The 14,908-nt window shown below is 44.5% G+C and overlaps 1 protein-coding gene across 2 annotated transcripts in view; it reads right to left on the bottom strand.

Annotated features, from left to right (window-relative positions):
* Positions 1 to 1,415: 1,415 nt before the first annotated feature.
* Positions 1,416 to 14,908, bottom strand: part of app (Palmitoyltransferase app) — a 31,302-nt gene continuing 17,809 nt past the window's right edge. Inside the window, exons 9-11 of one of the 2 annotated variants that reach the window (XR_016288755.1) lie at positions 13,486 to 13,669; positions 9,455 to 9,530; positions 3,863 to 4,003 (exon numbers count right to left, since the gene is read on the bottom strand). Coding sequence is in view for 1 of the 2 variants with exons in the window: in XM_089571332.1 (XP_089427458.1) it covers positions 3,840 to 4,003; positions 13,486 to 13,669 (348 nt within the window). In the remaining variant the exon portion in view is untranslated. Of the gene's footprint in view, positions 4,004 to 9,454; positions 9,531 to 13,485; positions 13,670 to 14,908 lie in introns of both variants that reach the window. The other variant, XM_089571332.1, reaches the window with a different exon arrangement.

Genomic DNA, 14,908 nt, shown 5'->3' with positions numbered 1-14,908 from the left:
GGCCGCGGCCATGGAACGATCGTACGCTGAAGCTCCTTCTCAGTGGTGGGACTCCGTGAGAAATTCAGCGACAGTTTTCTGAGGGCTCCAGATAAGGCCAGCAAAAAAGCTGCTCCTTGGCGCCACGCATGAAGCGGCGCAGCTTTTACAACGATAGCTCTATTCAATGCACGAACTCTAGCTTGTGTTTTGACCTTCAAATGCCCTTCGGACTTAGCGCCTCATAGCAACAGCTTTAAGTCAGATTCCGAAGCATACTTTGACTGTGGCCGATGCGATTGGTGTCTCCAAATTTGGCCCTGGTAATTACGAACATTGGGCCACTCCACCCCGACATTTGACCTCGGATCTGGACAAAAATCGATATGCAGGCTAATTTTAATGTGCTAAATACAACGGTGACCTCCAAATTTAACCGGGCCACTCCCAAAATCGCAAATTCATAGTAGAATAGCTATCGCTCAACCATTCGGTGTAAAAGAGTTCAACCACTCTTTATTTGTCCTCTGGCATTGCAGGGTCCGCGCGTTTGAAGAGACGCGTCATGTCTTCGACATATGAGGCGACATTCTCGTTAGGGAGCTGCACATGGGACTGCAGAGCGCGTTCTGCCCATTCCCGATGATCCAAGTTGCCGTAAGTTTCCAGGAGACCACGCTGGAACTCACTCCAGGAAGCCGCTCTTCGCGGTTTTTAAACCACGTCCGAGCGCCGTTGTCAAGGCTGCAGTAGACGTCCCTGAGCTGAGCGGCATCATCCCACTGGTTGAACGCGGCAACTGTCTCGCAGTGCTGCAACCAGACTCCCACGTCTTCAAAGATCTCGCCGTGGGGGTTCAGGAGCCTGAAGCTGGGGTGGTCGCGCCAAGCACTGCGGTGGAGCCGATTCTCTCCTTGGACATGCCCGATGGTGACACAGCTCAGGTGGCAAGCCTCGTAGCCTGCAGCTGGCACGGTGAACAGGCGTATTCACGGATACAGGGCTGGGACTCCTGCTGACCGTCAGGGTACGGGACATGGGATCCTACCTCCATCAGATTTGCTACGGCATTAGCGACAACAAATAGACAGGGCAGCTTGACAGCACGTCCTTCAGGAGGGGAGCCGATGAACTTTGCCTTTCAGTTCGAATGCCACGAACGTCAACGTCTGAGCACCACCTGGCAATATTTGTAAAAATATCCAATTTGGCTCTATCCTACTATTTGATTCGTTTTTTAGCTACGCTGGTCATGTTCTATTGAGTAGCAAAGTTACACTATTTGTATTCAATTCAGTTTTGAAAAAGTAGTATTTGAAAACCCCTAGGAGTTTCCCTTCTTCCATAGCTATGCAGATGTGTATTGTTAATGCTCTTCTAACATCTTTCCAACAATACATAGATATACTATTTTTACTGCTTTGCAAAGACCAGAAAACATGTTATAAAAAATCATTTATTGCGATATCGATATGCAAAAAGCATAACAATTAAAAACCCAATGTACACGTTCCACAAAAATATCTACACGGCATATTTATGTACAATCGAAGTATATATATAATATGTATATGCATATGTACACTGATACAAGCACTGGCATGCGCATTGTCGAATACTAAAATCTTGGTTGTGCGCAATGCATTGGTATTTTGATACAAATAATAGGAAGAACAAAGATTAATATTCAGCTAAAGCCCTAAACATTCAACACAATGCAACACATGGCATACTGCCCGCAGTAAAGCACTATCCTACAGTGCATGGTGCTGTCTTTCACAATGCACAACTGCCATGTAGACGAATACGATCATCCTTTCCATCAATGACAGAAGTGCAAACAGGTGTTCGACACTCTTTTTCCGGTCCAAGATTAACAGCAGCAAATGACCTCCACTTGCACTCCGCCACATCCACCGCTGAATGTACAGAGCCCGTTTTCAAACAATTTGCCTGTTTTTAAGTCTGGTCAAAACTCACCACTTCAAAAACAGTTCTGGGATGCCAGTGGTTATGCAAAAGATGCGTGAGAAAGCAGTCTTCCAAGGTCCGCACGGCATATGTTGCCAAGCATTAGAGGCAGCACCATGCAAGTGTCACATAAATATGACAGCAGCACGTTACACTAACAATGAGTGAAAATAACTTCAAATCTCTGCACCCTATAGGCAACCAGCACCAACAAAACAATTACGGGAGAAAAATAAAATGGTTCTAGTGGGGCTGCTCCATTCCGACACAGCTTCTACACATTTGGCATCAACGGTGTAGCTACATAACAGGCACGGACAGCCTGGTTCACTAGATAAAAATACCACCACAGCCAACAGCAATGAACAATTCATGAGATAGCTCGATTTACATAGTACAAGTAAAGAGGCAGTCTTAATATTAATATAACAATAATAATAATGAGAACAGTGCTTGAAAACGGTGATAAAAACAAGCACGCCACAAGCTTGTGCGACATGTACGTCTTTGGGCTGGAGGTCGGTTCTTCTTCCTTTTCAGTCTTTGTTACACCGTGTAAGTTACTTATTCTCTTATAAATAGGACAAAAAACAAGAAAGTTGAAAAATGAGCACAACCACCTTCAAACTCACTACGTCGATAGCCTGGAACAAAACCAGCACCCACACATTATGGCAGAGGAGACAATCAACAGCTAAATGAAAAAGATACTCGCACATTACGATGCTGAAAAGCACAACCTGGTAGGCTTGCTTCCAGATGTCCCTACCTGCCTTAGGTGTGACCTTTGTGCAGTTCCCAGAACAACTGCGAGGGAAGCAATGTGACTAGGGGTTGTCCAATAACACGCTGTATTCAATGGCAATTGCATGCTAAAAACAGCTAACTGCACAAGCTGGTTTAAACAGCCCTGACAAAAATCTGTGCGTTTTGCTTGCCTGAGAAAATATGCTCCCAAACCGCCACCAACTAAAACGCTCTTCCGCAGGAAGCACAAAATGACGTTAAGAAATTGCCATAGGCAAAAGCTCGCCCCAAGGATTAAAGCCATCTAAGATAAATCTCATAAAATGTCGCAGCGAGAAAAACTTAAAATATGGTGCGTTTGGATTAAGCAGGCATTCATGGCAAAGATGGTGCGTTACAGCAACGCCTGGTGCAATAGTGCGCGCGTCAGAATAAAAGTGGCAGGTCAATCTAGCAACAAATAAAAGCAAACGACAGCACCGGCATTTCAATAAATCAGAGCAATTCCAGCATGTTGACCAAGGGTAAAATCAAGTTTTAAAACATTTCATCTATCAAAGGATATAAAGACACCCCTCCACTGTTGTCACGCAGGGATAAATTCTGTTGCACCTGTGATTAAACTAAGCACATCCCTAAAATGTCAAATCATCTAAGAGCAGACAGCAGAGAGATTTTGATCCGCAAAAATAGCACAAAACAAAAGATGCAACTGACGTGAACAGCATAATAATCTCCATTATTGCTCGCCCTCTCTGAGCACACCGCTAGTTACTTTTCGGAAAGCAAAGAAGACCCTCTGCAGTCAACCAAGCCATGTAAGATGAGCCGAAAAAAAGCAATTGCTAAAGCATGTGTTAACTCGGGGAAACAGCTCACTGTTGTTCCTTCAGACTTCGAGGACTTGATCAGCCCTCAGCTCAGTGGTGTGTCAACTCACGGTACACTTCGTGGTGCGGCCAACACGCAGGTATTCTTGGCGGGCAGGCTGGTACGATTCCAGTCCACTGCTGCACCTGCTGCAAGAAAGTCACGACCGGCAACACCACATGGTGGCGGTGGCTGAGCAAATGCCAGCTCCGACAACTCAGCTTGTCCCTTCCTCTCCAGCAGGGCTACTCTCTCCCCCTCTCCGGGCATGGTCACACTGAACTTTGTTTGAGGAGCGAGAGCTGACTACCAGCGTCTACTCCAAACTCATGGTCGATGCTGTCTGGTAGTAGACCCTTGGTGATCGAACTTGGTTCCTCGGACGGGTGGCGCGACTGCGGTGGCACTACGGCCACGGGTATGTGGTGGGCCCTCCCTGTCAAGGGGGGGAACGGGAACAAGCAAAACATACACCGTTTTACAAGAGAAAACACTTTTTACACTGCAGTACCGGATGCAGCTTAGTTAAGAGTCTAGCACACTGGAACACGCAGATGTAAGAAGACTCCTTCACAGCATTATAAAAATATCCGCCTCCTGTGTACCACTGCTTAGATAGTCAGCTGCTCCAGCAAATTAGAACAAAGTTAAACTTGCTGTATTTTCTTCACTTCACTTCACTTTATTTTATTTTCCTTAAAGACCCTTTTCCAGGGTGTTACATAAGGGGTGGGGTTTACAAAATGCAGGAATCAACAGTCGTGGTTTTTTCTGAACTTTTCATCAGAGCATCTTGTACAATACTGCGACTCATACACGGCAAACAAATGATGCGTGCACTATCTTTTGCTGTGACCAGTTGACCAGTTTTGATGTTTGAAAAGGAACTCAATGCATAAAAGAGAAAAAAACTCGAGTTATTATTAAAATGTTATCTTGTAGGAAGAATCACATAATCTTGCCGCAACTGGAATGAATGCAGCGGCAGCACAAGCAGACGGTCCAGCCATATTTTTGAAAGTTTAAGTTTCGGTGTCAAACCCACTTGGCTTCACGCGCATTATGCATCATTGCTCAACACAACATTGCCTGCAAGGCAAAGGAGCTTTGATGCAAAATTTGATTTGCCTGCCGTTGGATATGCACTGGAGAATGCGAACCGGGCAAAACGGGGGGCAGTTCAACAGGAGTGAAAACATCACCCAGGACCGGCGGAAACCCGCTTAAGAGTTCCGGTCGATGAAGCCAACAAAGAAGGCTGACCACGGGAGGGAGGCACACTGGCTCGAACTTGAAAATAATCTGTGCACAGTAGCTTTCACAAGCGTGCACTTTCGTCGCACTCTCTAAAGGGATCCTCAGTGTGCTTTTATAGTGCAGAACAAATTAACAGCTGGTCTTACACACCGGTGAGACTTATACACTGATACGAGTTATAGACCGGAAAATACGGTACTAATACAGAAGCATAACTCAGGCACAGTTCAATGTGGCACAATACGCCAGTAAGGCAATCCTCAGAGGCCTGACAAAGCAGAACAAATTACCTAGTTTTACAGAAAATTTATGCTCTCACCCCGTTGGTAGAGCATAAATTGTGTAGGAGAGCATAATGTGGTGTGCTGTACTGGTCGCCTTAATTACACACTAGCAGCTTGGAGCTTCCAATGGTTGACTAATATGACAACCCAACTTTTTTTTTGTGCTTCCCAAAGTTAGGAGGCCGACCTATAATTCATGTCGACAAATACGAAAGTGAATACGGTTAACGTTTCCCACTAACTTTCTTTCCTACCATGCTTTTTGCTGTAAACATTTCTAAACTTGATTTCATACACTTGATTTACACATTTTTGAAGTTGCTTGAGTGAGCAAATTTTTTTATTCCCTTTAACCAGAAGCTCTGACACTGTGTAAATCAATATGCTGTTTGCCACAATGGCTCATTCGAGAAATTTAAACAGGAAAGGCATCAAAACCAACGTAAAGCAGGAGAAAGGCTTCGACTCATGTTTCAAAGTGGCATACAGTGTCACACAGAACAAAAACTGAAGGAGCTTTGATGACACCAACAAATGCAGACAGAAAAGAGTTAGTTAAGCCTCACACACACACATCAGCCACCAATCAGTGATGGCTTCACACGGCATTCAATCACATTTCTGAACACCGGAAAAACATTGAGAGTTAGCCTACTACACATTTCTCAAAAAAGCAGACAAGGACAAACAAAAAGTGAGCTAAAAGCCATATGATATGCTTGTGCTTCCTAAGCAGAACACTTTATAGTCTCTATACACTCAATTTCTTTTTTAAAGCAAAGAGCTCACCAACACAAACTACAATTATAAGCCCAATGTGATACTACTGCCATTATGTGGACAGAGTTAACCTCATGTGTCTGCAACTTCAAACTAAGCATTCATTGTAGCCTTACATCAGGTGCAGCACAAACTATGTGCTCTATAGAGACAATGGACAATGACAATTACCTCTAATCACTTTATGTACCGCATTTGAAAACAACATGAATTTACAATCGCTGAGAGTTGTTAACTATACCTGACACTTCACCAAACTGCCCTCTATGAAAAGCTCAGTGGGTTCACACCTCAAATATGTGCTTTGTTCCCATGCAGACTAACGAAACAAATCATGATACTATCTGGTTCCATGCTTCCTGACAATTAAAAATAATTGCAATTGTAAAAAGTTAAAAAATCAATGTCAGTCAATATAAAAAATGAAGTTGTCTTGTTATAACAAGTGTGCAGTAAGTTATCAATCTTATTCTCCATCGCATGATACAATCAGGCAGGAGGAATTCTGCATGAATAAGCAGGTGAAGTGGGATACTAAAGTACTAGTCAAAATTTAAAATCGCAATGTGCACAAGTACTGCATGAAGATCAACAGCCCTTGTTGAAACCTGGATAGATCACTTGACTGTAAATGCAAAGAACAACCCCCCACAGAGATAAAAAAAAATGCCAGATGGGATGTTGGTCTATTCTCCTCTCTTCCTTTCACTCTCTCATATTTGCAGGCAGCAGTAGTAATCCCCCAGGTGGTGAAAGTCAGAACGCCATGCACTTTGATTTCCATTTTCTTAAGGCCACTCATTGCTATCAAAAAATGCACAGCTCCCCTAACTGCACGGACTGAACGCAAGCTATCAAACTACACAACAATGAAACATGAATAATCCAAATGTTGCCACATTTTGATCGGTTGATGGGTTTCAACGTCCCGAAGCAATTGAGGGTATGAAGGACACCATAGTGGAAGGCTCAGGAAAATTTCTACCACCAGAGGTTCTTTAATGCGCACTGACATCGCACAGTACATGAGCCTCTATAGTAGGATACAATTTAAAAAAAAACAGCAGTTGCTAACACTGGGCCGCAGTCCGCGGCATCCTGTATTACTCCGCTGGCCAGTCGCAACTGTAAACAAAATAAGCTTTTTAATGTTTGACTATATCAGACAATCCACGTATAAAAATTCTAGAGCCCATATTTTTCTTCTTTTTCATAAGCTTCTTGTTTACTTAACAAGAAATGTTTAAGCAGCGGACTACTTTTTTGTCGTGGAGGAATTCTGTGCGCGGAGGCTGAATGTGGGCGGAGCTTCACTGCAGACTTAAACGTGCACTGAAGAGGATTCTGAACTTGTCTTTTTGCCGCGGGAACTCGATCTACACGTTCCTAGCATTCTTAGAAACTGCAACTTATTGCCCTGTACGGCCGATTTCCCTAATTAAATCGAATTAACGTCCGGCTCCCGCCCTTTTTTTTTAATTCTGCCTCGTACGATGGGCGGAGTCGACCAACGCGTGAAGTTCCTTTCAGCCAGCTCCATGGAGGCTTTGCTTTCGCTTTATTTTGTTTTTAGGCTTCCATGAATAAATAGTTTCATTCGCAGATAAGATAGCCGCAAAATAAGCCCGCAGAAATAAAAATACGCGCGGACTATTTGTTACTACGGACTACTACGTATTACTCCGCCGGTGGCAGAGCGGCAAGCCCCCACGGGACTGGGTGAAAGGCACTCCACGCGTTGGTCGACTCCGCCCATCGTACGAGGCAGAATTAAAAAAAAAGGGCGGGAGCCGGACATTAATTCGATTTAATTTGGGAAATTGGCCATACAGGGCAATAAGTCGCAGTTTCTAAGAATGCTAGGAACGTGTAGATCGAGTTCCCGCGGCAAAAAGACAAGTTCAGAATCCTCTTCAGTGCACCTTTAAGTTGTATCCAACTATAGCACTTCGCCTACATCGAAACACGATCGCTGCGACCGGGATCAAACCAGCTTCTTATGGGTCATCAGCCGAACACCATAACCACTGAGCCAATGCGGTGGCTGTTGCCACATTTTGAACCTACCTTCAGAGGTGCACTGCAAAGGAAACATTTACAGCACTAGTATAATGACTCAGCAAAATAAAGCTGTCAATATGTACTGATTGTTGCGCAGCTAATTGAGATAGGCATATATACTTCTCTTTTCTGAACTGTTGACTTGTTAACACTCGTTTTACAAAAAGTTACAAAACGTTTTTGCATTAACGGGCGGATTTTAAAATACATTATTGATAACCACATTAAGTTACACTACTCTTTTGTTCAGGTCAAGTGAAATAATGTGCACGGTGGTGGAGCTGTGAATTTTGCAGCTGAAATGTTGATTTGTTGATAGGAAAGCGAAACGATGCTAAGAAGTGCCGGGTTTGGGTAGAGCTGCTTGGAGTCACACAGACACAGCTAACTGCGACAGACAAGAACAGTTCGTGTGCTTAACCATTCTTGTCTATATTCGTAAAATGTGTCCACGTAAATCCAAGCAGCGCAGCTCTTGTACACAAAATGACCACTGCCAACTTATTCTTTTCAATAACATTTTTGCACTTTAAGCAACAGGCGACTCCACCATTAAAGTAACTCAGTACATTACAACATAGTTTGACTTACTGTCAATGAACTAGACAAGAAGTGTCACCAACCCCAGAACTGCACCTTGGTGTAAACTTCAACTCCAACTCAGGTGGCCACATTTTAGAACGAAAACTTACTCTGTCAGCAACGACAGAGTCATAGGTATTGCCAACTGTGTCAGAAATAACCCTGAGCGTCATGGCCCACTGGTGACCCAACCTCAGATTTCCTTAGGTGCAATGCGACCCACCAGTAAACCTCCGGCAAAGACAACTTATTCAAACCAACAACAAATGAAAATAGCAACCTAGCATGTGCGTCTTTCACAGGTTACTCAAAAAATCTGAGAATTCCCGCGGCTTCATAGAACTGCTCAGTATTTGTGCCGCAGAGCAGGAATACACGATACGATCTACCAGTGACTCACTATGCAGTAAAGAAGTAAAGAAAATCAACTAATGTTTAGTTCAATTTTTGCAGAATCATTTACTCAGAAAATATTTCTTGTTTGCAGCCTACATGCCCCCTAACTCTGCTAAATCCTCCACTTTAGCCATTTAAAGCTTTTTCTGCACTTCTGCATCTCACTCCACTGAAACCAAGTTTAATATACTTTTATTTATTTATTGTACCTCATGGGCCCTGTCGTGGGGCATTACATCAGGAACACACACACAGTGCCCTACAAAGGTGGCATGGGGCAAAAGGTCCTTTTGCACACCAAACTAAACGCAGAAGCATAACAGACTCCGAGGCCATAGTGGACACATGTCACCAGAATAGCTTCAAAAAAACAAACATACAATAAACCAATTCACAGCCAGGCAAACGCGAGCACAGCAGTCTGAGCACTACGAGGAGCAGGCAAGACAGGGACAGCGAGATAGAACAGAAACAGCCAGCATGCAAGGAAGGCGCACAGATCCGCATGTATGTATGCATATACTCACGTGTCTTTTCGGAGGCACTGGAGGAAAGGTTAGGTAAGTCGCAAAGAGAAGGACGAGAGGAAGGAGAAACATCAACCTGGAAACCACGGATCCATCACCAAAAAAAAGAAGAAAACATGACCACAGAGGAAAAAAAAGAAAAAGAAAGAAAACAGAAAGAAGGCATATCAAGAATGGGAATCACTTGATGCATCGAGCTCAGTGTCATGCAGTCTCTTTCGCGACAAGCAGGCAGATAAGAGCCCGTAAAATCGCAGGTGCGCAAAGAATTTCCTCTTCTACAAGACCACAGGCTGACAAATGAAAATGACAAGATGGAATACACAACAAAAACCCATCCCAAAGTCCCCTTTCAGTTTACAAGGCCCACAATTCAGATTAGTTTTGCGTCTTCCATGCTCTGTAGCTGACGACCAATCAGCTGGTCCTTCATCCTGAACTAGAGCAGATGTGAGGTAAAATTTTTTTCTTACTGGTTAATTATGAATTCTGAATGGTATGAAAATACTCATCAGGAAATAGCACAGATACCTTCAACAAAGTTCTGGCACCTTCGCACAATTTAATCAGTTTACAACCAGGAGTGCAAATTACTGATAGAACAGAGTCAATATTACAGTTATTGAAGACACAAAATCCACCTGAAAAACTGAGAAATCGGCTGTCAATTAGGTAGCTGCTCAATGAGGGTACTTCAACGTAGCTATATTTTGCTTGATAAGGGGACCATAACAGCCACATTTGATCCAGCATCCTAGAAAATTTAGATTAGTCAAAAAGAACAAAGGTTAATCTTGCAACCGCTGGCTCAGTTGCAAACCAGCCTAGCTGGTTAAACAGACTCTCATTCATAGCAAAGTTCCATAAACAGTGCGCAGTGACACTGGTTTTCTTGTGTTCCTTGCAAGGGTGTTAACACATTTTAATACCTGACAAATCAATAAGAGTTATTGCAACTCACCAAGTTTGTCGGCATTCTGAGGGTTAGCGCCAAAGTGCTTAGATCTATATCCTTAACACTTCCCGAACCATATCTTCCAACAAGCTGTCTAGATTACAAAATTCACCTTTTTGTAAGCTCCCAAGTGTTAAAGGATTAGGCAGTCTACGGCAAGCAAATTAAATGAAGTGAACGCACATCTAACACGCCACCAAATTGGCTGAAGACTTGGCTTCCGGAACCAAAGCTACTCAAACACAAGGCTGTCAAAATATACACTCACTGCAGTGGAATCCCAACTGCATAACCTCCCACTTTATTCAGCTAACCAGTGTGGGCCTAGCAAACTTTCCATGACAGCAAACATCTAGCATGAAACTTTCACATCTAGACAAATTCTGCCAAAAGCACAGCAGTAAGGCACTGAACCCACTGCTCATAAAACTGAACAATTTCAGGGACATAAAGTACAAAATGCAAATTCTCATTGTTTTACATGCAGCCCGAACTGAACAGATGCGCACCAGAACGTCACCATAATCAAGCACATTTACGCACGACCTTTTCTCGCTCAAGTCATAACCACAAACAAGCAAATGCAGAACTGTGGCATGCGAAGGGGTTCACACATTAAAAGCACAATAGCAAAGGACCACTATAAATGTGCAGTAAAAATTTCGCATTGCTGATAGCGAAAATGAAACATGGCCAATGAGACATCATGTGTTAAGTTATTGCAAACCATTTCCAATAAGCTACAGTGGGCTTCAAACCTGCAGGGTGTCAAACGCTTTCAGCAACATAGGTCTACTTCCCAAGTAGAACACTTCTCAGCAGAGGAGAAAGCATGAACAGAAGCATGCTTGTATACAAGAGAAACTTTCATTGTACATGAGAAAAAACATGCCTCTTCCTCAGTGGTAAAATACGAATCTGAGCACAAGTTGGCAGCAGAACAACAGGCCCGTAAGAAACTGGACAGACCACGCACAAATAGTAGTTAAAGAGTGGACCATATGCAGTAAAGCCTTGCCGATACGATCGCGTAGATACAAATTTGTGAATGTCCCTGGTGGAAAACAGCAAAAACTTGAGTTTACATATGCATAATGAACCCACTTTTTTTTTTTTTCAAAAAGAGTTGACATCAATTTGGGGAAATGGTTCATTATGTAGGAAAAAAAAGGTTTCATGATTTTTTGGGGACAGTAGAAATTTCATATCATATGTCCACCGGTCCCGTCCGCCTGCTTCGTTCGCCCCGTCCCACCCATCCACCTGCTCGTTTGCCAAAAGTGGGGGGGGTGGGCTCATTATGCGAGTATACAGTCAAACCCGGAACTCGAAGAAGATCATAAAATAGTTTGATATATCGGTATATAAAAATGGCAATATTTAAGCCCGTCTGTAATCCAGAACAAGAGTACACCACACCCAGGCTAGTGATGCACTACTTGCCGCGACATGCCATCAGTCACCATACAGCCAGCGCATGTACTGCTCGATCGGTGTCGTTAGACCTAGCCTGCTCTGTATCGAAGCCGCAGCAGCCGGCGGTTTGGGACAAGCCGCTGCCTATTATGAGATGCCCCGCTTTGTTACCAGCACACTGAGAACAGAATAATCGCTCATTCAAATTAAGGTGGAGTTGGTTTCTGCAACGCCTTTGGTAGCAAGGTGAACAAAGCACACCAGCTGTGAGCCACCGCTAGCTTGCAGTTATGTTTGGCTTCACCGCACGACAGTGATGTGGCGTGGAAAATAAGTACCGGAGACCACCTTGAAGCACACTCCAAATTCACTTCCTCACGTGGTTGCACAGCGCTAGTGCTTCTCTCCTATTATATTACACAACAATTCCAAGGGGATAATGCGGGTATTCGATATGTCGAATAATTCAAAGTATTCGGGTTCGATATATCCGAGCTCGACTGTATATGGTACTGTTAAAAATGCTATCTTATGGGTAAACTCACACAGTCCTGCCAGTCTAGCCATATTCTCAAAATTTTCGATTTCAGTGTCACAACCGTTCATTTGGCTTTGAGCGCATCGTGCACTGTTATTGCTCATATTGCTCAACATGATGCCACCTGCGAGGTGAAGGATCTATAATGCAAAATTCAAGCTACATGCATTGAATACGTCTTAGAGAATGCGAATCAGGCAGCAGAAAGACAATGCTACAGGAATAAAAAATTACCCTGGATTCGCGCAAACCTGCAAGAGTGCTCCCGTCAATGAAGCCAACAAAAAAAGGCAGACCATGGAAAGAAAAAATTCTGGCCGGAGCTCGAGAATCACCTGCACATGGCAGCTGCTGTAACCCTGCATTTCCGTCGCACTCTGACGAAAGGACCACCAGCGCATTTGTAGTGCTTACCAAATGAACAGGTGAGTCTTGTACACCGGTGTCACTTATATGCGATTTCTTTTCTGAAAAATTGCAATCTGCAGTGAGGTGTGAACTTTACACAAGTGCGACTTACAGACCAGAATATATGGCTGATGCTGACAGAGCCGATGCCTCAGTTCGAGCAAACCGACTCTTTGAATCAATCGAGTTCGAATAAATGAGTGTTCAATGTGTGTGGTCGCCCTTCTATGTCATCGTCACACCAATAAGTGAAGAATCTCACAGCCGAACAAGCGGATGCTTGCCTGCTGCTATGGAGGCAAGAATTTACTGCCCTTCCCATTTCTTCTCTTGGCTGGAATTATAACACCTCAATTAGACAGTGGTATAATTCTGCATAACAGAAATTCAGCATACTAGTAAACAAAAATTTTGCTTTTGGAAAACAAAGAAAATATGACATTATGCAAAGCCCATTCTGCCAAACACCCTATTGCATTAAGGCCAAAGACAAAGTAGACAGGGTGCAGTCAAGGCATACCATCCGGCTATGGAAGAAGCAATGTCAAAGAAAATGCTGAAACAGGAAGAGTCGACAAAGTAGACAGAGTGCAGTAAAGGCATACCATCTGGCTATGAAATGAACATTGTCAAAGAAAATGCTGAAACAGGAAGGAAGAGTCCAAAGGACAATGCCAATGCGTGAAAGGGATGGCAACAAGGGACTCCGCTTACCGTGGCTGCCAGAGTTCTGATACAGGACGTCTCGTGGGTAAGAGCCATTGGCCGCTTGGGGCAAAGTGGCACGGCCTGTGTGCAAAGGAGCTCCAGAGAAGGGGACATGACTGGCCTTCATGTCAATCACGGGGGTCGGAGCAACGGCCCCGCTTGCACTGGTTGCGTTGATTTGCAGGCCATTCTGTAAAACAGCAGGCGGCAGGCAATGAGGGGGTGTGCGTGTGCAATGTTGGCTGCGAGACCAAGGGCCAATGGCCTGAGACACCAGATCAGTGCTACATATGATTAGAGGACAACTAGAGGAGATGAAGTGCTCAGGACGACGACAGTGCTGTGTTGCATGCTTGTGAGCTGACATGATGTCTCAGGCCAATGGCTCCAGGTCTCGCAGAATGAATACCTCTGTCAATAAATAGCCACTTCGTAACATTTGGTGTGCAGTGGAGGGTATCCTCATCATCCTGGTTCTGGAACTTCGGCGTCCTGCGCTGCCGTTGTCATCGGCAGCGTTTTTCTGGTCCACGCCGCCTGGCTTGCCCCAGTCTGCCAAACAACCTCACCATTCACCCCAGTCCTGTCCACCGGCCCGATCAGAAGCCCCACATGCGAGCACACAGCGCCCCTGCCCATGTTGTTTGGAGCGCCCACAGGCTTCTGCAGTCGGCTCCGGATGACCTCTGGCCAGGAGACCTCATGGGCCAGCGCTCATCTGATCATCCTCTCATTCACCGTGGCACAAGCCCTTCACCTTCTTCCTTTCTCCGATCAACCATTCATTCGTGCCGATCATCATGTCCTGCTTCATACTGTCAGCGCCCTCCTTTGCAGACAACTGAAGGTGTTCACGCTCGCATTGCAGTGGGAGATGGAACTGCACCAACAGCCACAACAAAATTCATGGTGCCTTCAAGTGTGCTGGGTGTCGGCGTAGGTGTAACACGCCAGAAGCTGTTGAACACGGCGGTGGCTAGGTGCTGATGTAGTTGAGTTCAGCTTTTGCCAGTATGCCATCGCCGGACTGTGTGTGTAGGCTGTCAAAGGGGTAAGCCACTATCGCGAAATGACATTCACAATGTAGCATACAGGAAAGCTGCTACAGCTGCAATGTAACAGCCAAGATTGTAGAGTATGAGATTGCAGAAAATGCAGAACCCGGGAACGTAACAGCGGGGTTCTACTTTGCATGCACGCTCGTGCTTGTACTTCTGCCTCGATTTCTTTAGCCCCATGAGGAATGAGTGAGTAAACATTTATTGGCAGAAGTGGTGGTTGCAGCTGTTGTGGGTAAGACCCCTAGTCCAAAGAACCAGTGGCTTCTCCCAACTTCTTCGTTTCGTGCGTTCCACTGAGTATACCTGTGTCTTCCTGTCAATGCGCAGTATACCTGCGTGAAATACACGTTTGAAGTTTTTTTTTTTTT

The sequence above is a fragment of the Amblyomma mixtum genome, chromosome 2 (assembly GCF_055824585.1).
Source record: "Amblyomma mixtum isolate Tamu chromosome 2, ASM5582458v1, whole genome shotgun sequence".
Lineage (NCBI taxonomy): Eukaryota > Metazoa > Arthropoda > Arachnida > Ixodida > Ixodidae > Amblyomma > Amblyomma mixtum.
This window is presented reverse-complemented; position numbering and strand designations above follow the sequence as displayed.